Here is a 22,755-nt window from a genome sequence, read left to right as displayed (position 1 = left end):
TGGCGCGGTGGCTCCGCGGCCGGTTCCCCGGGCGGGATGTTCCGCCGGCCCCCGCGTAACTTCCGCGGCCGGCGGCGAGCGGCCTCCAGCGGCAGCAGCGAGGAGGAGCCGGAGCCGCCGGTCACCGCCGCCCCGCCGCCAGCCCGCGGCCCTGCCTCCGACTCCGAGGGCGAGCGGGACCCCGGCAGCGCCGCCGCGTCTCCCGAGGAGGGCAGGGCCGGCGCGGCGGAGGGGCCGCTGCCCACGGAGGAGCCAGCGGGCAGCCCCGGGGGCCGGCAGGAGAGTGGAAGAGGCCGAGGGCCGCGCCTCGCTGGAGCCGGAGCTGGGGCCGGGCCGGCGCTGCTGAGCTTCGGTGGGGAGGAGGAGCGGGACGGTAAGAAAACCCGCATAAAAGTACTTTGAAGATTGTGCTTTTGGGTGGGAGGCTCGTGATAGTTTCTTAGAACTGGAGAAAGGCAGAGAAAACAAGCGGTATGTGATGGCGCGATTAGGATAGTTAATGATGAGCGAGCTTAAGTAACTGAAATGTTCAATTTGCTCTTCCGGGCTGTTGCTTTTGTGTTTGGTCACAGAATCATACAATCGTTTTGGTGGAAGAAACCCTCAGGATCATCGAGTCCACCCATAACCCGGCTCTAGCACTGAATCATGTCCCTAAGAACCTCATTTCTGCGTCTTTTAAACCCCTCCAGGGATGGTGACTCCACCACTGCCCTGGGCAGCCTGTTCCAATGCCTGACAACCTTTTCCAGGAAGAATTGTTTCCTCATATCCAATCTGAACCTCCCGTGGTGCAACTTGAGGCCATTTCCTCTTGTCCTATCACTCGCTACTTAGGAGAAGAGACCAACCCCCTCCATGCTCCAACCTCCTTTCAGGCAGTTGCAGACAGCGATCAGGTCTCCCCTCAGCCTCCTGTTCTCCAGGCTGAACAGCCCCAGCTCCCTCAGCCGCTTCTCATCACACTTGTGCTCCAGACCCCTCACCAGCTTCATTGCCCTTCTCTGAACTCTCTCCAGCTCCTCAATGCCTTTCCTGTAGTGAGGGGCCCAAAACTGACCCCAGGATTCGAGATGCGGCCTCACCAGCGCCCAGTGCAGGGGCACAGTCAGATAGGTCAGGGCAGCACACAGGCTTCACTTTGTGATGGACACAGACTGCAAAGCAATGATACATCTCAACAGTGGGGTGCTGCTGTATTGGGGAGGCTGAGCTGCGGAGTTGTAAGTTAAGAGGTGGTGAATCCTGAGTGATAAAGCCGTAGAACTACTTAGACTCGATGCAGCCAGAACTTAAAAAAATGTGCTGTGCACACATAGAGATTGCATGCACTTTATATATAATAAACATCACAGAATCACATGTACTGCTGTCTTTTCTGGTGTTACTCAGCTCAGAATAATTTTGTTTTATCTGGATAGGTGAAGAATTTTTTAAAATTAAAAAGCCATCCTTCAATGAAGTAACCTTCAGAATTCAAAAGAAGGACAGTGTATTGCCTGCACAGACGGAAATTGAAGAAAGCAAAAGTAAGTTATTTTTTCAGTTAAATATTTTATGTAATAATTATGAAAATGTATTACAAACTCTGTAAGTGAAGACTAATGTACAAATACTGCGGTTAAATATTTTCACTTGTTAACTGAACCCAGGATTAAATTTATAATTTACAGATTTATAATTTTAATCTATTTGTGCTGAAATAGTTTTTCGTGTGATCTCGGTAAAACTTTATCAGACTTGGAGGCTGTTCTTGAGAAGAGCTGGTTATGCATAAGTTCTCTTCCCCTTTATTCCCCTTTTGATATCTCTGTCAATTCACAGATACACCCTAATCACTATGTTAGATAAAAATAAATTAAATTGAGAAGTAATTCTCTTTGACATTATGATTCAGGTGAGACAGTAAATTTTGTTAGTAACTTCTTATAAAAATATACTTCATACTTTCATAAAAAGGTGACACATTCTGTTGCTCAGTCATCTGATCATTTACTACGATATGTTGGCAGATGAAATCTATGTTTTTAAAGAGTTCAAATATAATCGGAAACAGGACCTTTACAGTCTAAATAAGGAGTCCCTCATTGTTAATGCTGAAAGACAAAATAAACCCACTTTCTCAATGCAGTTTATGAAGTCAAGGGAGATGAATGCAAACATGCATTCAGATATTAATTGGTTGCCATCTGGGAGCTGATAACATTGCTTTTGTGCTTGTAAATGTGCTCGGTGTCTCAGAAGGGTGTATTAGTTTAGGACTATCATAGATGCTTTGATTTGAGACAAGGACCAGCTTGCAAATGACGACGTTGGAGTGTTTGAAAAGTTGACACGTTTTCATGAGGAGAGGTGGAGGTGGATCAGCGACCAGTATTTGCTTCAGCGGGGTGTAAATAGTTACTGGTAACCAGTTATGGCGCATCAGATTCCAGCAGCTGAAACTGAAATCATGGATCTTACTTTTTTCCCCGCCCCCCTGATACAGAAATCTGTCAGTCGGAGCCTGGAACTGGGAAGACCAAAGGCACTTGTGAAGAAGAGGAGAAGGAGGATGGAAATTATTCTTCACTAAGTGAGGACGACAACACCTCAGACTCTGAAAATGAATCTGGCTCTCCACAGAGGAGGAAGGATTTATCACCAGGTTAGTTTCCTGGATTTTTTTTTTAAAGGAAGTTATTTTACAACATTGTTTTAAGTACGTGACAAGATAAATGAGATGAATCACACTCGGCTTAAATAATTTAAGGTGTAGGCATCTTGTTTCTGTTGAGTCAGGACTACCCTTCGTCTGAAAGAATAGTAATGGTTCCCCACTATTTCTGGTTGCAGATGTTTGATGTGTTTCTGTGTTAATTTTGGAAAAGGATCAGAAATTATGACGATTGGTTTCGAAAGGTTGCAAAAACAGTCCTGTTTAACGATGCATGGTTGTCTTAATGAGATTACAATTTAAACTCATTTGTGCTGTCTGATTTGTAAACTTTGGATTCCTTTGTAAATTCAGTAAGTTTAGTAACCCATCTGTTTTGGGGAAATGGAAAAAAGGAGGACAGGCTAGTGGCAATTTATTTAAAAGAAAAAAGTCTGAACTTTGTTTTTAGACTGAAAGCCACTTCTTAAGGATGCTTTTCCACCTCCTTATATTCAACATGGTAAGCTTAATAGAAAAATATCCTGTATCCTATATTCAGAATTCTACAGTGATCCTGAACAGTGGTGATTATTGGCATTAGGAGTGATACCGAGTGTTGCTTTTAGCCTTCTGCTTGGATTTTCTTTTCTCCAATACAGGTAGTATCCCCAGTGCAGCTTCTATTGATGCTGCTCGCAGGAAACGTCACTTATGCAGGACACGGGCCGATTATCTTCCACTGGATGTTTCGAACAGTCATCAGGTCTCTCGCAGAAGAGAAAACAGTGATTTAGAGAGTGAAGATGAATCTGATATAAAGAACCTCGATTTTGTTCCTAAAATGAGAACCCTTAGGCAGAGGATGACTGAACACATGGGTGAGTTTGTGCTGTTTCTCCCAGTGGTTGTGGCTTTTTTTTTTTAACTGGTGTCTGTAAGGTTGTGGGACTTGCCCAGTGAAGAGCGAGTGCAGCGCAAGGTTTCACTCCTTGGCAAAAGGCTGTACAGCTGGTGCTTGATGTTTACATGGGACATTAATCTGGTTTAAGTCTCACTAATGTGGTGGTGGAGGATGCTTTGAGAAATATTTAAAATTATTTTCGGCCTTGTTGGCTGCAAAAAAATCGCCTTGTAGGAGGCACAACACTTAGTGTGAGTGAAGTCGCCATGGTGCAAGACAAACCGTCTGACTAAAGTTTTCAAAATCCTGCTTCCTGCTTCTGGTCCGGTCTTCCCAGTGCTGTCCCTGCATTGATCTTATGGCTGTTCTTGGAAGTGGGGAAAAAAAGCTAACAGTCCAACCCTTCAGAGGTAAACAAACCTAGTGCACACAAAACATACATGGCTTTTCCATTGCTTTTTTTCCTCTTATAGCTGCTTACAGTTTTGTTTATGAAGCACTGGTTTATCAGACTTGTAAACTGGTTTTCTTGATTATTTGAAAAGGGCTTAAAAGGAATCTGTAACTGTGAGCTGATTCTGCAATTCTACCTAATGCTAAAGAGATAGTTTTGTATCTATAGTAGAGCATACATTTTTGAGCACTCAAGGATTTGCTGTGTATAATGTCACTGTGTTCTAGTCTAACTGTACTTATACTCTTATTTATATGTATTATACACAGCTTTGCTTTGAGACATAAAAATGAGGTGTTTGTGCTTCTTGTACTGCAGTAGTAGTTCTCTGAGAAACAGTATATTGGGGGAATTAATATTTGTGTGAATTCTACAAATCCCACTAGCAGTTTCCAAACCTTCCTTGCCTTTCCATTTGAAAGTCCTCCATCCACAGTTCTTTCATCTGCTGGTTTTTGTGTGTATCACATCCCAGTAATGGTTGGGAGAACCATTGTTGCTTTAGAAGGGGGAGAAAAACAGATGGAGGATGTAATTACATCTAATAATGATTGTTTTCACTTCCAGTGCCTGTGAGTGATGAATCAAGTGAAGATGAAGCACAAATGATGTGGGAAGAACAGCAAATAAAGAAAGCTGTTAGACTATCTCAGGTGACACGTGCTTTCCTAACCATTGGAAGATGCTTTTTGCGTGTTGGCAAGAGAGCTTGTTCTGGAGTACAGTCATATCTCCTACCTGCTCTCTTGTTAGAGAGGTTTTTGGGAAGTTACGCCCTAATTCTTCAGAGAAAAGGCAATAACAAATAGGAGAGGATGATAATGAGAATCTGTAATTTCTGTCTAGCTGTTCAGAAGCACGGTATTGTCTGCCTGTATGTGATGGAAGACACTGAAAAGCAGAGGATTAAATTCTGAACCCTGATGTTTTTGCTACTCTGCAAGGGATCTTGAAAGCAAGAGTATGCAAATAATACAAATGTCAAAAAGTCACAAAGCAAAAATGTTTCTTTTATTATGCTAAATTTCTGTTGGGTGATAATCTGAGAGTGCTTTTCACAGTTCAGCACAATTCTCTCCTTTTTCTGGTAAATAATTAGTAAAAATAAACTTTGTATCTTCGGATGAGCTGGAAGCTTTTGTTTCTAGCTTGAATCATGCTGGATCATGCTAGGAAAATCTAAATAACCAGTTCTTCAGAATAGATGACTGTAGAAATTTCTGCCTGTTAAATGGGAGTAGTTAGAGGACTGGGAGAAAGTTGCATTTTTCTGCTGCTGAATATAAAATCCACTGTGATTGGTGTTCCTAGATCCTCCATACTCATTTCTGGGGAAAAAAAAATAATTTCTGCTGTTCAGGAAACTGCAAGAAATTTTAATAGCAGACCTTGTTAGTCATGGACTTGATTGGTTCAACTGCATGTGTTTTGGCTAGATTTTAATATACAAACTTCTACTGGTTTGGAATGCAAAATGTCTTAATTTAGAAGCTAAAATTCAGTGGAATCCTTTTTTAGTTATAATTACAGTTGAGCTGTCATAATGAAAAATCTGCCTTTTGGCCACTGGCTTTGTCAGAGGGCAGTATTCATATTTATTGGGGGAAGGAAATGAGAAAGTGTACTGTGGGAAAATCAAATATTAAATGGCTTATAGGAGGCAAATAATTTATTTTAAATATATTCAGATAGTTTTTAAAAGGCAAGATATGAGTAAAATCAGATATTAGCACCACCGCTTGGCTGTAGTTTATTTCTACATTTTATGTTAAGAATCTTAATAGTAGCAATTTCAGCTGTCAGTATAGAAGCATTATGCATTATTGAAAGCTATTAATATTTTTCACACCAAGACAGCAACTTAAGTCTACCCTAAATTATGGATTGCGTTGTGCTGCTTAGATGTTTATGCACTATATTTTTAATGCAACATATTTGTGCAGTTTTTTTATACTTTATTTCCCTTGTTTTTGGTTGTACTTTTCTGTACAACTTTTCCTGTACTTAATTTGAAGATTGAAATATGTATCTTTATATCATATGCCTTGTGTGTTCGATCGATACATCTTGTGGATCTGTAGAGCTGCAGAGGGAACACTTGTGTAAATGATGTATTAAAAATTAACACTTAAAATTCTTGTAGGAAACTGATGATGACGTTTCCCTGCATAAATCTCGGCCAGCTAAACCCAAGTTTGATCCCTCTGTTTCTCTACCGCCTGTGAACTTGGAAATTGTGAAGAAGCGACTGACTGAACGGTAAATCCAGCTCTTAAGAACTTCCGAGTTGTATGAGTTTTTATCACAGAATGAGAGATGACAGCCTTGAAGTTTTATTATTTTTCCAGAGTATTGGAGGATGGTTTTTGGTTGTTATTTCATGTGTCCTATGGCTGTTATGTTGTCCAGTAGAGTGCTACAAATTTAACTTCACCTGGCGATTCTTTGTTTTATGGGAGCGTTTGGACTTTGTGTTTTATCAACTAGAACTTTAGAGAGTAAGTTCATTTAAACAGCAGCAGCTTTTTATGCTTGCTAGTAGTTTTTGACAGGAGCGTTGGTTCAATATTATGTTTGCCCAGCAAGCAAAACTTCAACCAGGGCAGAAGGATCTGTCAGTCCCAGCCCTCTTATGGTGGTGGTTCTACCAGCTGCAAAAATCACTCAGTATCTCCTAAAGCAGCAGTAAATTCTCTACAGCCTGTTCAGGCAAACTAGAACCTGCCTAGATTTTGTTTTTCTTCAGTCATGCACCACGAAGCAGCTCTTCAGATAAGTTTAGACAAGTAACGTTATACAGCTGAAACATAAATATGCGCTATGGACTTGCTCTGAGTTCTCTCTGTCTGTGCTTTGCAGATCATCATTGACCTGCTTGTTTAAAGAGTTGCAACTAAATTGAACTCAGTATTTCTGTGGAATTGTATGCTTTCTTGGCCATATTCACTGAAAGGAATGAGTTAAATGAAGTAGGAATTTAAATACAGAATCAAATAAGAAAAATAAGACTATCAATAGTGGGAAATCTACTTAGGAAACATGAAGATGGGAAGGGGGAACCTGTTAGATGTAAGCTTTATAAACGTATTTAACATGCTAAATGCTGAAATAGCTTTTTTAACCTCTAGCACAGTAGAGAACAATGGCTTAGCTCAGTTGTTTTCATTGAAAAGTGTTTCCTGCTTCAGGGAAGCAAAATAAGTTGTATTCTGTTACAGGCTTGCTCAAGCTCAGCAAACACTTGGGATATATAAGGAGGGAAGGGGAAACTGAAAAAAAAAAGGAGGAAGCAAAATTGTAATATATGTAAATGTTCATGTGCTACTTATCTAATAATTAGTGACAGCTGTAGACGTGGGTTCCTGGGTTTTGTCACCCAGTAGCAGCAAGAGTCCTCAGTTGGTTTGTATTTAGTAGTGAGTGTGGGGTGAGCGCTTATAGGTCCTGTGATCCATGCAACTTATGTTAAACTAGTGTGCATGCGCTTGATGCTGTAAATCAGCTAATTGAAGAAACTTCTAAAACCAAAAAAAAATGGTGGTTTTAAAAGCAAGCATCCTTTATTGGCACATCGGCTCCCATGGGGATCATTCTGCCTAGCGGGGGCTCCGAACAATTCCCAGACACAGGCTATATCCACACAGATCATACATATTCATTACATTTCCAAGAAGTGCTTTGCATATGCATTACATTCCTTTGTTATTCATCTTGTCACCTGCTTGCGCTGGTGTCGCCACCTTATCTTCTGAGAGCAAGGGCATTGTCTCCTAACCTTCTCCTGCTTATCTTGACAAATACCATTCTTGTGACTTAACGCCTAACAAGTACCCAACACCTAACATCTGTGAACCTTATTCTTATTAACGTAATAAATGCCTAAAACCTATGACCCTTTTTCGTATAGACTTATTTGATTACTAATTGCTGATTTTTAGGTATCATGCTGACATGAGCTGTAGTTTTTCTCGGATCACGTTGGGTAGAATTTGTTTAATGTGATATCACAAAATCTGGCTTTTTATGTTTTTGGGAAGCATGTTGTATTGAGGGATCTAAGTAAAATCTCTGTGGCGCTTTCAAAACTAGCGTGACATTAGTGACATTTGAGTCTCCAAAGCACGATGCTTGTCCACACCCCATCCTTCTGCAAACGCTGGCATGGGTAGATCTTTCAATGCTGCTTAGGTCAAATGCAAATACTACTATTAGCACAGGCAAAGATTTTGTATGTGATTATAATGGGAAAAATGGTTTGTAATGCATAAGCTGTTAACTTGGCGATAGTTTTAGTTGTCTGCATATCTCTTTTTTTTTTTTTTTTAGGATAACGTCATTACAGGATGTGCACCGTGCCCATCAGAGGGAATATGAAAAGTATATGGAGGACATTGAAAGTTCAAAGGTGACTGTCCAGGAGTTAGAGAAGTCTTCGGATGCAGCTCTGAATTACAAATTCTACAGGGCCATGAAGACATATGTAGAAAACCTGATAAACTGTTTGAATGAAAAAGTATGTGTATTTTCCTTTTCCTTTTTTTTAGATGGTAAAGGTGTGTTCTGTCAATAAAAGTTACGGAGGTTTTGTTTGGAAATGATGAGGGACAGCACTCAAAAATCAGTTCTGTTAGATTAACATTTCTGACAGGAGACAAAATATAGGGAAAACAAATCAACCCTCACCTGAAGTGATGATCAAGCCTGTGTAGGGGTACTGACTTGAGCTGCAAACTCACCTAAATTCTATTGGATTAATACAAAATGTTACTGGGGAGAGTTTTCTGCACGTTTAGTAACCAGAGTGCACTGAAGTTGAATGAGGGGTGGCACTTAAATTCGCTTTTGGAATTTCTCAATGTCTTTACTCAGGGTTACATAAAGTCATGTTAGGTTGAAATTGGGATTGAGTAAGCAGAGCTCTGTGAGAATTTGTCTACGTTACTGGCTGCATCTGTTTCCTGAACTGCAAACCTTGTGTATTTAAAGAGGTGAAGGCTGGGAGAAGGGGAGAAGCTGCCTAAAGTTGGGCCTCAGTGAATGTAAACTGCTTGTATCCTCTATAGATAGTGCTATCAAATCAAATTTATGTCACTTAATTGCATCACAATTGTGAATTTCTTTATGTAACCTCAAAGAGAACAAGTGTTAGCTAATGAATACATTTTCTTTAATGGTTAGTGGCTCGAAAGCAAAGTAAGTGCACCAATAGTGTCCTATTGAACCTTTTGTATGAAGTCTTAGGTTGTCCTGTGATGAACACCTGGCATTTAGGTTGTGTTTTTCAGTTTTGTAAAAAAGCCTGAAAAACTCCGATGACCAGCAACATACTTCTCAGTCTGTGATACTTTGGTTCTAATTTCGTGGCTATAGTGAAAACACATGGAAACTGTTTTTTGTTAATTCTTTGGGGATTTTAATTAATTGAAAACATGATTACTGTTTACTATATTTCAGCTGAAAGACATTAATGATCTAGAACTGGCTGTGCATGTACTTCTTCAGCAAAGAGCCATGAGAGTGTTGGAACGAAGACAAGATGAGCTGAAAACTGAATCTGCTTATATTCAGCATCTGACAAGTTAGTATGAAGTTAGAAGTTATTTTCTTATTGAAACATTCACTCTTAGAGCAGAAATATAGTTTCCTTTTGGATTAAGTTTTTAATTTCCACCTTTGATGTCCTTTCCCCTTCCTGTTGTCAGTAGATTTGATCTACTATACCTCAGTTGAAATCCTTACCTCAGGAAGGTCCATGATACTGTTTTTCTCTGGTTTAATAGTTGACATAACATGACCAAGTACTTTGTCAATTTTTAGTTATTCAACTCAGCACTTTCCTATCAATATTTAAAAAGAAAAATGGCGTGAGTTTTCTAGTAGGTATTTAGTTGGAGAAAGCTTGCTGATGGAGGATTCTGTGAATATCTGAAAAAGCAGTGTGTTTTCTTGGCAACATCACTTTTACGTGAGTGTCTTTAAGGTTATGTGTGTGCTCAGAATAGAGATTTCAAACTAGGAGGTGATACTTATGAGAAGGGAATGGCACGAAGGAACGAGCCTCTTTGTGTAAGGGTTTTATCTAAAACAAAACCGTGGCTTGGTAGTTACTGTAGGAAAAATAATGACAATTTTCTCATATTTTCTTACCACACCAGTGTGGTGTTTATGTGCAGTGTGAATCTTTAGCTGCTGCTGTTTATAAAAACAACCTAAACCTCCCAAACCAAACTCTTTAAAACTGTTTAGGCAAAACTAGGTACAATATGCTTGAAGCTGCTGGGTACAGATGGAGGCCAGATGTACCAGTTTCTGGTAACTACTAATCATACAGTTCTGTCTTCTCAGTACACGAGAGAAACTGCTGATTAGAGAGCGCTGGCAGCCTGTACAGTTTTGTAATGTGTAGTGGGCTGACAGCAGCTGTTCAGAAGAAAAGGTTGATGCCATAACAGTTGCCATTAAAATGATTTTACTTCCAGCTCATTACAAATTGAGAGTGTACTTGGATATTTAACAGTGTTTTTAATTACTTTTTATGTTCCTAGTTGTATTTAATATAGTGGAAAGACTGTTTTTTCTTCTGTGGTAATACTTCAGTAGTAGCATGCTTTTCTTTTTGGCATGTTGTGCGGGTATCAGCCAGCTTATAGTGATACAAATGAATGGTCTAACTAGAAAATGCTTCTAGTTTCTGTTTCTGTGTTGGATTCAAGAGTCGTGGTGGGGTAACTGGGGTCACGGTGACCATTCAGCAGGAGACAGTGAGGAGCTGACTGGTCTTGAAATCTAAATGAAGTGATTTTTTTTTTTTTTTTGAGTAGTGTAAATCAGGGAGTTAACTTCCATTACAATGTTGGAACCGAACCTCAGAAGTTATTTATTACATGGATTCATTTTTGACATACAGATCCAGGTAAATCCCTACACTTGCCTTTCCCATTGCTAAGAGCCTGCTGTGGAAGGCACAAACTTCCTTTTGCAGGCTTGGGGAGCAGTGAGCGTTGACTGGAGTGTCAAACAACTCAATTTTTCATCAACTGCTACAAGGGAACATGCATATCTGACTACGTGCAGTTAACAAGTAATATGTACTGTGCATTATTCTGGAGACCGTTAGAGTTTTGATTAGGAGGTTTGATTTTTTCCTTTGCTTATTTTCGAAATGAACCATAGAAGGAGAGTCAGTGTTTCTTTATTGGGAAAGTAGGAACTCGAAAATCATACCTTTTTATTGTTGGCTGTTTCTGTCTTCTGATAGGTGGGAATGACAAACCGACAAATGGCGGATTGGAAGGCGATGAGAAGACACAGCTTCAGGAAATGTGTGAGCATCGAAGGTAAGTATCATGTATATATACACTTAACTCTGGTAAACATACTGTATACTGGCTTTCTGTCATTGATGTCGTGATGAATGTAAACCTAAATGAGATTATACAAAAAATAAGTATTTGCTTTCCAAAACTCAAAGTACTTGGAGAACATCTATTTGTTAATTACATTCTCTTTGTGTTGGTTTGAATCTGAATGGTAATAGATCTTGTTCTTTTAAATTAACAAGTCTTAAATGAGGCTATTTACAAAACTATATGACAGAAGCTGCTTCTGTCCTGTAATAAGAAATAAAATTATGGCCTTATACAGAAATATATTTTTGTATTATTGTGTACGTAGCAAAAAGTTAAGCAGTATTGTTGCTGCTGGGAGCGGTGGTGGTGGTGAGTGAAGCAAAGCAATATCTGGCTCCTCCCCTGCTGTCAGTGTAGGCCAGCTACTACATTTTGGATATTATAGTGTTCAGAGACTGCTACTTTTTTTTGTTGTTGTTTGTTTTTCCAAAGTTATTGGGAGCTTTGAAAAGTTTTCAGTTCCCTTGGTGCCTCAGCTCATAACTGTACTTGGAATTGGCAAGAACTTCAGCATTTTAGTGGATGAAAAATGATACAATAAAAAATTCCACTTGAGGCAAGTAACCTTTATGCTAGTTCATGTAAATAACCATATGAAGTTATTTATACATATCGTTTTCATATCATATATCGTTTTCCTGTGGCAGAGATGCAAGCTGTTGGTTTTGCAGCCTGTTATAGTTCTTGGTGTCCTAGCAATAGCTTTGTGAGCCCAACTGGTGCTTGGGTGCCTTAACAATTTTGAGGTGATCCTGAACTGAGACATCAGACTGAGAGCTCAGTTGTTTCCTGTACAGTAAAACTATCAGAGACAGCGTCCAGTACCATGCTGGATGTTGAGTGTTCCAGATGGGATGAGTTATTTGCCTCATCAGCAGGAATGAGGTGAAGCGAAGGTTATTACGTGGTTCATAGGGGTGATCAGAGACATTTATGTCAGTTCCCAAAGCCTCCCCTTCTTCCACAGCTTCCGTGTCGTGGTTGCACAGTTACTACTGGTCCCTGATTGCATTTTTTTAGGCTGTTGCTCTCAAAGCTTGGTTTTAGTACGTTTTTTGAAGTTGGGTTATTTTTCATTAAGCTTCCTTCTGCATACAAGGTGGGGAGGATAACTCATCTAGTTCTTTACAAAATACAGGACTCGCAGGCGGCAAGCGAGAGAGTGTTCGGGAGAAGCTGATCACCACGAGGGCATGTCGAGCGATGATGAGCTGACTCCGACAGAGGCAACCGAGTTCCAGAAGAGCAAAGGTTGGTGGCAGTCTTGCTGTTGTGTCCTAGAACAAAATCTCCTTCTGATTTTTTTTTTTAATGATTTTTTTTTTTTTAAGAAATGTGAAGAGAGATTTCATTTGAGATACGTATTCTTAGTTACACACTGCAGAACAGAAATGCATTCAGACAGTTCCTACAAATGACTTGGGAAGATTAGATGTAAGGTTGTAGTTTTCCTTTGGCGTGAGTTACGGTGGGCTGGCATTACACATCACTGTTTCAGCTGGAAGTAAGCTCTCCTAGTTTACACCAAGGCTGATCCGACAGTACTCGATGAAATGCTACAATGCATTTTGTAGAATCAGTTCATTTTCTGAAGATAAAGTGAATTAAAAGTTGATGTTTTAATCGTCTTGAATGAATGGATGAAGAGGAGCAGGGAAGGCATAGTACCTTTTCTCTGGATAACATCAGAAGGTGTTTCATGTCTGAAATCTTACCACTGTGGTGTAAAGTTTGAAACGTAGTGGTTGTATAAATCTATGGAATAGATCATGAAGAAACTTGCCTCTTCTGGTCTTCTGACAGTATTTTTTCTGAAACTGGATTTTCCAGGGAGCCAGTTTTAAAACTTACTTCCGTGTTAGGTGTGTCAAAGATAAATGACAAATGCAATTATCATACAGATATTTCTTACGTCCTGTAGGTATATAAACTCAGCTTATGCCTCAATAAGTTCTGTGATTGTTTCTTTTTATTCCCAATGAATATTATCCATAGATAACGTTTTAGAGGATAGTAGGAAAATCTTTGAAGATGTACATGCAGATTTTTGTGACATCAGAAAAATCCTGTTGAAATTCCAGGAATGGAAAGAGAAGTTTCCTGACTCTTACTGTGATGCTTATATCAGTTTCTGCCTACCTAAGCTATTAAATCCATTGATCAGAGTTCAGCTAATAAATTGGAATCCTCTTGAGGTAGGTGCATCGTTTGGCTTCATTTTCTTCAAAAATCATGTTTGTATTTGTGTATTAATATATGAGTGACCCCTGTGCTTCTGGGTATTGCACTGCAGCGGTAGCTATAGTCAGTAAAACCTGTTGTGGATTGTACCATCTTTGCAAACATGCCCTTTTTCCCTTGTTTTTGTTAATTGGTGACATGTGTGGCTATTTCTGGCAGCCCAAAGTATGCCTGAGCAAAGGCTGTTTGCAGGGAAGACTTCTGCATGGGAACTCTGTTACATGGGCTGTAGGGACGTTCCAGAACCCAGGATGAGTACGTGAACTAGAAGGAGAAAGTCCATTGTTTCAATCTGTATTAATATGAGAAATGAGATTTGGTTCTTCCTAGGCACAGCACAGTGCATTAGAAAATAACAGGAAGATGATTGGTCTCAGAAATTGAAGCATGTGGTTGGAATCTTCTTAACTTTCTCCTTTGCCCTTACCTCCAGCCACTTTTGCAACAGCCCATGTAAAAAGAAAGAAATTCTTCTCTTGAGTTCTTTGAAGACACTTAAATAATCCCATCCTTTAAATTTGAGCCTTTCCTGATTGGCTGTTTTGGTCTGTTCAGTGATGAGGGGGGATCTGAAATTAAGTGAGAACTGAAGTGGTATCATTGGATGCATTTTTGCATGGAACTTTTCTCTAAGTCCTGACCAGGAAAATAACTAACAGGAATGATGTTTCAGCAGAATTGTACAGAATTGGAAGAGATGCCTTGGTTCAGAGCTATAGAAGAATTCAGCGATGCCAAAAACTTATCTGAATCAAAAAGAGATGACGATCCTGATCAAGAAGTTTTGCCTAGAGTGATTGGGAAAACTATTCTTCCAAAAATTACAGGTACAGTAAGATTGTCTTGAAAATGGTCACTGCAGCTTGGCAATCAAGCCTTAAATAAAAGCCCTAGCTATCAAATAATGTTAGCTATATAATGATGCTCCAAGATGTAGTGATTATGTAGTTCCACAGAGTGAGACTAAAGTAGCCTCTTAAGATTATTGCGAGAGATTTAGCTTTTTATATGTTTATTTATATAACATTGTAATGCCTTGAAATTGGAGTGGATAACCACTTGTATATTGCGAATGAAGTTAATTATTGGGGTTTTTTTTCAGCATTTGTGAAGAATATGTGGGATCCTTTATCCACCTCACAGACAAAGAGCCTCGTACAGCTTTGCCGTAACATCTTTGAAAAAAAAGCTCTTTGCAAAAGTGAATGCAGTCAAGCAAAAGAGGTAAAAGCTTCTGTGGTACTGGGGAAAGGAGAACTTGATCCACTGCGTGAGCTTTGTGTGCGTGCTCCTATGGGCACTTAGAACATTGTCTTGAAGGTGTTTGGTCCTGATCACTTGTTTGTTTTGTCACTTTATATCAAGAAGATTTAACTGTTGAAGATGATGGGAGATAGGACACTCTTGAGGCAGAAATTAGTTGCTGTTCCTAGAAAAAGTCTGCCTGTATCTATCAAAAACCTGATCTAATCTTGCTTCACTGCAATAACAATGATTAGAATTTAGATTTGCATTTAATTATCTTTCAAATTGGAGCTTTAAATGCTAATAATGCTCCAGTGTTCAACTCCTTAAGCTTTCATTTATAAAGTAGATCTAGAACTTTAAAATTTGAAAATCCCCAAAGGTTAGTTAATTGTCTAGGAGAAAGTCTACTTCATAATCTGAGCAATCTTTTAATAATTACTTTTATACACATAGCATATATATGCATGCCCTTCTTCAGCTTGGTTCGAGTTCTATTCTGATGGAAATCTGGAGGTTTATCAAGTATAAAACTGGTGAAATCAGTGGATATTTAGGCCCCAAGTATTAAAAAAAAAAAAAAAAGAATGTTTATGCCTTCCAAAGGCTGCTGATTTTAAACCATGACTTGCAGTCAAGTGGTACAACTGACTTTAGCCGAGATGCTGTTTGTACGGAAAGTAAACCAGAACTTTAATTAAATTGAAAACAAAAAAGAGGCTTTAAAGAAAATGTAGGTGGCAATCTCTGGCACCTAAAAGTATGTTACCTAAAAACACATACTATCCTAGCTATGGTGATTTTTTTTTTTTTTAAACACAGAGTTTCACAGCTTTTTATGGAGATCCTGTGTGCACAACTTATTTTGTTGTTAATCTATACAGTTTTCTTACTGCGTTGCAAATTAACATGGAAAAAAGCCTCAGTTAGGGACATAACTTCATCTTAAAAAAGAAAAACAGGTTAACCTGTAGACAATTACAGTTGTGCTTTGTCTGCTCTTTTTAATATATTCATGGTCTCAGTGTGTATTATGTACAAGCAGCAACCGTGCTTAGCTCTGATTAACGTATCGCACTTCTAGATGAACAAATAAGTTGTTAAAAATGGAAGATGAAGTCATTGTTGCGAGGACATGCTTCTTTTTGAGACCTGGTCTAGTGGAAGGTGTCCCTGCCCACGGCGGGGCGGGTGGAACTAGATGATCTTTTTAAGGTCCCTTCCAACCCAAACTATTCGACAGTTCTGTGAGGCATTAATAATTCTTTTTTTAATAGGATTTGGTGAACGTGGTTGTCCTAAGAATGAAGAAATCTGTAGAGGAAGATGTGTTTATTCCTCTGTATCCTAAAAGGTAAGGCGAATCTGGGACTTTTTAAAAAATTCCTGCACCCTTCTCCCCCACAGATGTAGAGGAAATATTGTAGATATCCATTCACAGTTACTGGAACAAACATGCCTTCTACTCTTTTATTAATCAAGGAAAGGTTATAAAGCCTTGTTTGCATTTATGAATTCTTTCTAATAAGAGTAACTCCACTGACATAACGGTTTTTGCTTCTGTAACCAAAAGCTTTCCAGTATATGAGATCCAGAGTCTGGTTTTAGCAGAGCAACTTACATCTGTGTTAGTTTAGGGAGTCTGGTGTCTTGTGTGTGTCTCCCCTGATTCCTCCTGTCATTCCTAATATAGTTTATATTGTTGATACTTTTTACTGGACACTATTTTGAAGATGAGAATGAGGAGGAGTCTGTGGGATACAGGGTTAAGATACATCTAGGAGAGCAGCTTTGCTAAAGCTGCTGTAGGATATTTGGTTCTAAGTAATGCTGTTTTGATCTGGATCCATGAAATGTGTTGTCTGGAAACACAAGTGTTTCCAATTGGTAATTTTATTGGAAATTATTTCATAGTAGTTACGTTATAATGGGTTCAAATTGACAGCTGTTTTCTTAGGCCGTTATTTTGGCTGTGGCTGTCACTGCTGAAAGAATGTGAGAATTATTCATCAGTATCCGAGAGATCAATTGTCTGTTTATCTTTGAAAAGCAAACAAACAAAAAAATCCTTATTTTACCTTTTTTTTCTTCTTTTCATGACTAGCACTGTGGAAGACAAATCATCACCATGTTCAAAATTTCAAGAGAGGAGATTTTGGTCAGCTGTTAAGGTAGATAGGATATACCTGTCTGGGTTTTTTGTGTTGTGTGGTTTTTTTTTTTTGTTTTGTTTTGTTTTCTTTCAAATATATTTTAGTGAAAAAATATTTTGCAGTCAGGAAATACGTCTACTGGCAACTCTGATTCCTGGGAGATTAATACATTTTTTTTTAGGATTGATAACAATTTTTCTTGGTGAATGATGTGCTCGCTGTAAAACCTGCAAGTGATGATTTAAGAGTGAACTATAAGGAACAGTTTATTTCTGTGTACCCAACTGGTACATCTTCTGCAAGAGGCTTTGATCTGACCATCTGTTCCTGCTGGTTCGTTTTTTTTTCTTAGTCAGCCAGGCCCATTGGCCTTACCTCATATTAATTAGTCATTGCTGCTCTGCTATTAATAACAGGTTGTCACCCAACACTATGGGGACAGAGAGTTTTTTGGGGGGGATCCTGGGCAGAATGATGATGACACTAAGTCAACAGAATTCTATGATCAGCATAGTGTCTTATGATCAAAGTAGCACAGGATTTTTATAATCAGAATCAGTGTAGCACAATTCTGTAAGAAGCACAGCACAGAATTTATACCGCAGCTAATTTGTGGTTCCTAATCACCGGCGCCCTCTGCAGATTGGGTCAAATCTTAGTATTTGGCTTGCAGTATCAATAATAAAACAGTCATAATCTTGACTTGAAACACATGAAAGAAGATGAGTCGCTCTTCAGAGGAAGCAGAGGATGGTTGAGGTGTCCATGGTCACCAGTGGGGCTCACGGGTCTCACTGTCCAGCAGCAGTTCTAGTCTAGGTTGTCCTTAAGACTTGGATCTGCTTGGTTTTATAGACAGTTCTCTGTGCGCTGTTACGCTTCTCTCTTCTCTGAGGGGTCATCACCGCCAGGTGCCTGGGACCTTCGAGGCCGGTAAGGAGGGGAGCAGCCAGCCTGGTGCCCAGGAACCTTGAGGCCTACAGGAAGGGGAAGAAGAAATCTGTTTGGTGCATCTGCTTGGTGCACAGGAACATCATGGACTGATGCTGAGGGGAAAGGGGGAGAATATATGACCAGCTTGGTCACAGAGAATGGCCATTTGCCTTATCAAATGGTGTTAGTTATGCAAACCCATATTGCAGAATATAATCATAGAATCATTTTGGTTGGAAAAGACCCTCTAGATCATCGAGTCCAACCATTAACCTAACCCTGCCAAGTCTACCTATAAACCATGTCCCGAAGAACCTCATCTCCACGTCTTTTAAACCCCTCCAGGGATGGTGACTGCACCACTGCCCTGGGCAGCCTGTTCCAATGCTTCATAACCCTTTCCATGAAGAAATGTTTCCTAATATGCAAACTATCCCTGGTGCAACTTGAGGCCATTTCATCTTGTCCTGTCACTTGTTACTTGGGAGAAGAGACCAACCCCTTTCATGCTACAACCTCCTTTCAGGCAGTTGCAGACAGCGATCAGGTCTCCCCTCAGCCTCCTTTTCTCCAGGCTGAACAGCCCCAGGTCCCTCAGCTGCTCCTTGTTCAGTCTGTCTGTTGTCTTGTCACATTTTCTGGAGTGGAGGTGTGAATTCAGTCAGCCCGTGGTAAATAGTTTTGTAGCTCATCTGTCTTTAAACTCTTGGCACCTACTTAAACTAGTGGAACTCATCTATGCTTCAGACTTCTCTCTGGCACAGGGACCCACTTCCATTCATGCTATCAAACCCCATTTTTCAATACAGGTCACCATCTTCACATTGTTTGTTAGGAATGGCCTCCAAACCATCGCCAGGAATTGTGTGGAAAAATACTAATTGGGCTGAGTGAGAAGTGAGCCAGGGACTCTTCCAAGGCAAAAGTACAGATGATGGAAGTTCAATGTTTGTACCCCAGTATTGCCGAACTTGCCTAGTGTAGATGGATCGCGTAGCTCAAAACGTGCTGCTTTTTTACTGTGCTGTGTACTTTCCTGATTAATGCTGGCCAGTGGAAGCACTGCTTTCTCTTTGATATATTTTTTTAGTTATTCATGCAGTTAGAGGGAAGTGTTCCGTCAGATAATCCAGGGAAATCTGCAAAGGTTTTTGACTTTGTGAGTGCTTTTTGACTGGTGACTGCAAAAATAGCAGGTTGTGTGTCTGTGAGGGTAAAACACCTTGAGGTTAACAGTTACCTTAAAATTAACCTTACCTGAGTTAAGGGAAAAAATAGTCATGTTCTTACATCAGACTAAAAAATGGCAACAATTACAAGGATTTCTAGTGATGGGGTAACAGAGGAATACTCTCAGTATGTAATAATATTGAGATCAACTAAAAAAAAAAAAAATCTTTGTGCTGCTATGAACTGTCTTATCCTTAGCAGGTGCAGTAAATATTTTTATTTCTGTCTTGGATTCTCTGCAGTTTCACTTAGAATTGGATGCCGCTTGTTCTTGGTCTGTATTGGTTGCAGGAGGAGTGTCTTAAATACTCTTTCCTGCTGCCGTGCTTTCAGATTTGACTGCTGGCTCTTCTGTGAAAAGAATGAAACATGGTTGTCTTCTGTACTTAGCAAATTGTTAACCTATTAGAAAGGTAAAGTGCTCTTCCCAACCTTGGGAGGTCATATATACACATATTAGTGTACAGTTCATATGCACATGTAAAATTAATTATCATACTTGATAAGATTATTTACTATACACAGCTTGTTAGTGGGTAACTGACAGTAAGTTTGGAGACTGTGAATCCCGGGTCTTAGTCCAGGATTATGTCCAGTACTTAAACTGATTGGACATAATTATCTTTTTGTCTTTATCTTATATAAAACTTGTAATATTGTGTTTTAGTGCACAGGTAAACATTTTTCTTCATTCCTGCAGCTGCTCTCCAATGTTCTTCTTTGGGATGGGATTGTACAAGAAGATATAGTCCGTGATTTGGGACTGAGCAAGTTGCTGAATCGTTACCTTCTTCTGAACCTCTTAAACACACCACCAGGGCCGGATAATATAGAAAAGTGTAAAAAGGTAAAAGATAACATGGACATTGGAAGACGATATATGCCAAAATTTATTTTCCATGAAGAGGGGTCTAAACTAAAGATGGAATACTAAAAAAAAAAAAAAAAATTAAACAATGCTTAGAGGTTTTTAAAAATTTAATTTTTTTTATGACCTTGGTGCATAAAAGCATTTTAGAGCAAATATTGGTCCATAAGTTCTTAAGAATAACTACTTGTAGGGGTAATCAGTCTTGGTTTCAAAGAAAAAACACACTGCTAATAATGACTGAACATCCCCAAAAGAGAAGTCCCCGTCAGAAGTGATGTATTGATTATATTGAATTACTTTTGTTTTTGAAACTTTTCCAAATATTCTTTGGGTGAACAGGTGGCTGCGTGCCTCCCAGAAAGATGGTTCCAAGATCTTAAAAGTGGATCGACTCTCCCTGAGTTACGGAACTTCTGCCAGCACTTGCTGCAGTGTGCACGTGCGCTACACAAGAACAACCACAGGTAATTTTCCTTGGGATTCAAGCACTTCCTCATCTACTTCGTGTGAAATATTTATTAAATTGCCTAAGCCTCACTATTGGATACTTTCAAGGATGTTCTAGTCACATACATGTAGATAAAACAAAAGATGGAGTCCATAATGCCAAGGAGTTCTTCTGCAGTTCTAGTTTTATGTGATAGTTTGGGGTGCTAGATGTGGCCAAGGAGAGAGATCCAACTCTTTATAATTAATAAACATGAAGTGTTCTGAAGTCAGGTACATAAATGTGTTGCTATATCACATTTGTCTTTATTTTAATTTTATTTTATAGTAATGAAACAAAAGAAGTTCTTCTCCTGCTGGTGAAACTCAAAGCTCTGCATATCGTTGAAGACTTCATTGAAAAGTACAAACTTGAACATCTTAAATTGATGATTGGGAAATAAAAATTTTTGAAGCATCACTTATATTGCTGAGACAAGCCTGATATTCACACTAAAACAGTTCTAATATGCAATTTAATTAGTGGATCCTACCTACTCAAAGATGTAGTGGTAATCACTGTCTTGTTGTTAAATACTTGAAGTTTTTTGTTTGGTTGGTGTTGTGTGTGGTTTTTTTTTTTTTTTCCCCAAACGTCTTCTACTGCCATCTACTCCTAGGTTAAGGAGTCTCTTTAGAAGTTACAATTGTCAAAGTGATGGTTCAGGCATTCCAAAACTTATGACGATGCTTTATTGCTTTACCCTTTTTGGAAAGATTCCTGTAAAGAACAAAAGTGCCTGTGAAGTTTATCACTGCTAGCAAGTAGCCAGCTTTACCAGCAATTTTCAGTATTAATTGCAAATATCACTGACTCAGGAGTCATTGCGCTGTTCTAACTTGTGGTCCACAGTGATTTTTTGGTAGGGTTATTTTTAAGCCATCCCTGGTGAAAAAGAATTTGTCACATTGCAGGGGTTTTGACCCTGAGACAGGAAGAAGGGAAGTGAGGGTGCAGATGAGGAGTTCGATGAATGTTTATTGATGATAAATGTGGTTCAGTGAGGTAAGAAGTTGCACAAGAGAACATCTGGGGAAGAGCAAACACGTTGTGAAGATTATGTCAGATGTGCTCGGATTGGCACCTGGTACATATGGAATTTGTGTGCACGGAGCTGGAGTTGTCACGTCTCGCTTTATCAGACTGTTAATCCCAGACATCTTGATCGTAAGTACAAGAACAATTTAAGTTCCCTTCTAGGAACTGACACTCTAGGACAGTCTGCCTTTTGCTTCCCAGTAAGATCTACTGAACCTTATTTCATAATCCCTTATTAGATTTCTAATGTTTTGTAACTTTGTATATTTGCAATAAATATTGTTATAGAATAACAAAGATGCTTTACTGTAGAAACCGTAGTGTGTCACAGACTCCATGTTTACTTGTCACTATTTCTCCAGAATCTTCTGGGACTCGAATTTAACTCTTGCAGACTTGATCCCTGTGATTTCTTTTATATTAAAGTTAAAAATATATTTTTGTAAAGTATTTTAATTGTAAATAGCTTTGATCAGTGTTACAGACAAAAGATGACATTTAAAATAATTGTTTTATTTTGAAAATGAAGTAAAAATATTTTGCTGTGTTAATGAATCCTACAGTTCCAATTCTTTAATATGTAACAAGAATGTTATTAGAAGTATGAAGGAAAACCCTCAGACACTATTAGCCTTCATTACCTTTTGGAGTTAGGAGTTATGTTGCAAATCCTGCTAATAGTGGTGAATTTCTGTTGCTTTTCCTCTCAGATGCAATAGCTGATCAGCAATCACCACAAGCTCATTACCTCACTGCTTTTCTCCTCCTTTATCTCATCCCAGCTAAAGGTCTCCTGTGAAGCAACCAGCTTTCTGCTGTTATAAAAATGTAATAGATGTTCTATCACAATTTAGCTCTGTGGATGTTGTTTTTTTTCTGGAAGAAAGGTTACTTGTAATGACTTGTAAGCATGGGAAGGTGGCTACTACTTGAGCTCAGAGCCCCTTGTGTGCTTCTACTACGGAGATAGTTTTATGAAACCTGCTGTCCCAGTATTGAGAATGTACTTGGCCACTTTGAGCACTTCTTTGTGCATCTTACACCAGTTCACGTGATTTGGCTTAAACTGGCTCACTTCTACAAACTGGGATTTCAGAGCATTTGTATCTGCTGATCTGTTGACAGATTAGTATTACTGCTCTGTTACTGAGTGTC

General features: G+C 39.2%; 1 protein-coding gene across 2 annotated transcripts; it reads left to right on the top strand.

The window, feature by feature from the left end:
* On the top strand, positions 1-22,090 carry GCFC2 (GC-rich sequence DNA-binding factor 2). 2 transcript variants are annotated; one of them, XM_065631763.1, is made up of 18 exons: positions 1-373; positions 1,422-1,529; positions 2,489-2,647; positions 3,298-3,516; positions 4,561-4,646; positions 6,137-6,252; positions 8,320-8,506; positions 9,448-9,571; positions 11,252-11,330; positions 12,541-12,653; positions 13,398-13,597; positions 14,320-14,470; positions 14,746-14,867; positions 16,166-16,242; positions 16,993-17,059; positions 19,905-20,051; positions 20,415-20,539; positions 20,851-22,090. In XM_065631763.1, exons 1-18 carry the CDS (start codon positions 37-39, stop codon positions 20,963-20,965), a joined length of 2,532 nt encoding a protein of 843 aa, XP_065487835.1. In that variant the 5' UTR covers positions 1-36; the 3' UTR covers positions 20,966-22,090. The 2 variants fall into 2 exon arrangements, with proteins under 2 accessions (XP_065487835.1, XP_065487834.1); XM_065631762.1 differs by having other exon boundaries at positions 14,317-14,470.
* Positions 22,091-22,755: the final 665 nt, after the last annotated feature.

This window comes from Caloenas nicobarica, chromosome 3, assembly GCF_036013445.1.
Source record: "Caloenas nicobarica isolate bCalNic1 chromosome 3, bCalNic1.hap1, whole genome shotgun sequence".
Taxonomy (NCBI): domain Eukaryota; kingdom Metazoa; phylum Chordata; class Aves; order Columbiformes; family Columbidae; genus Caloenas; species Caloenas nicobarica.
Note: the sequence above shows the minus strand (reverse complement) of the source record. Positions and strands in the feature narration are given on the sequence as shown.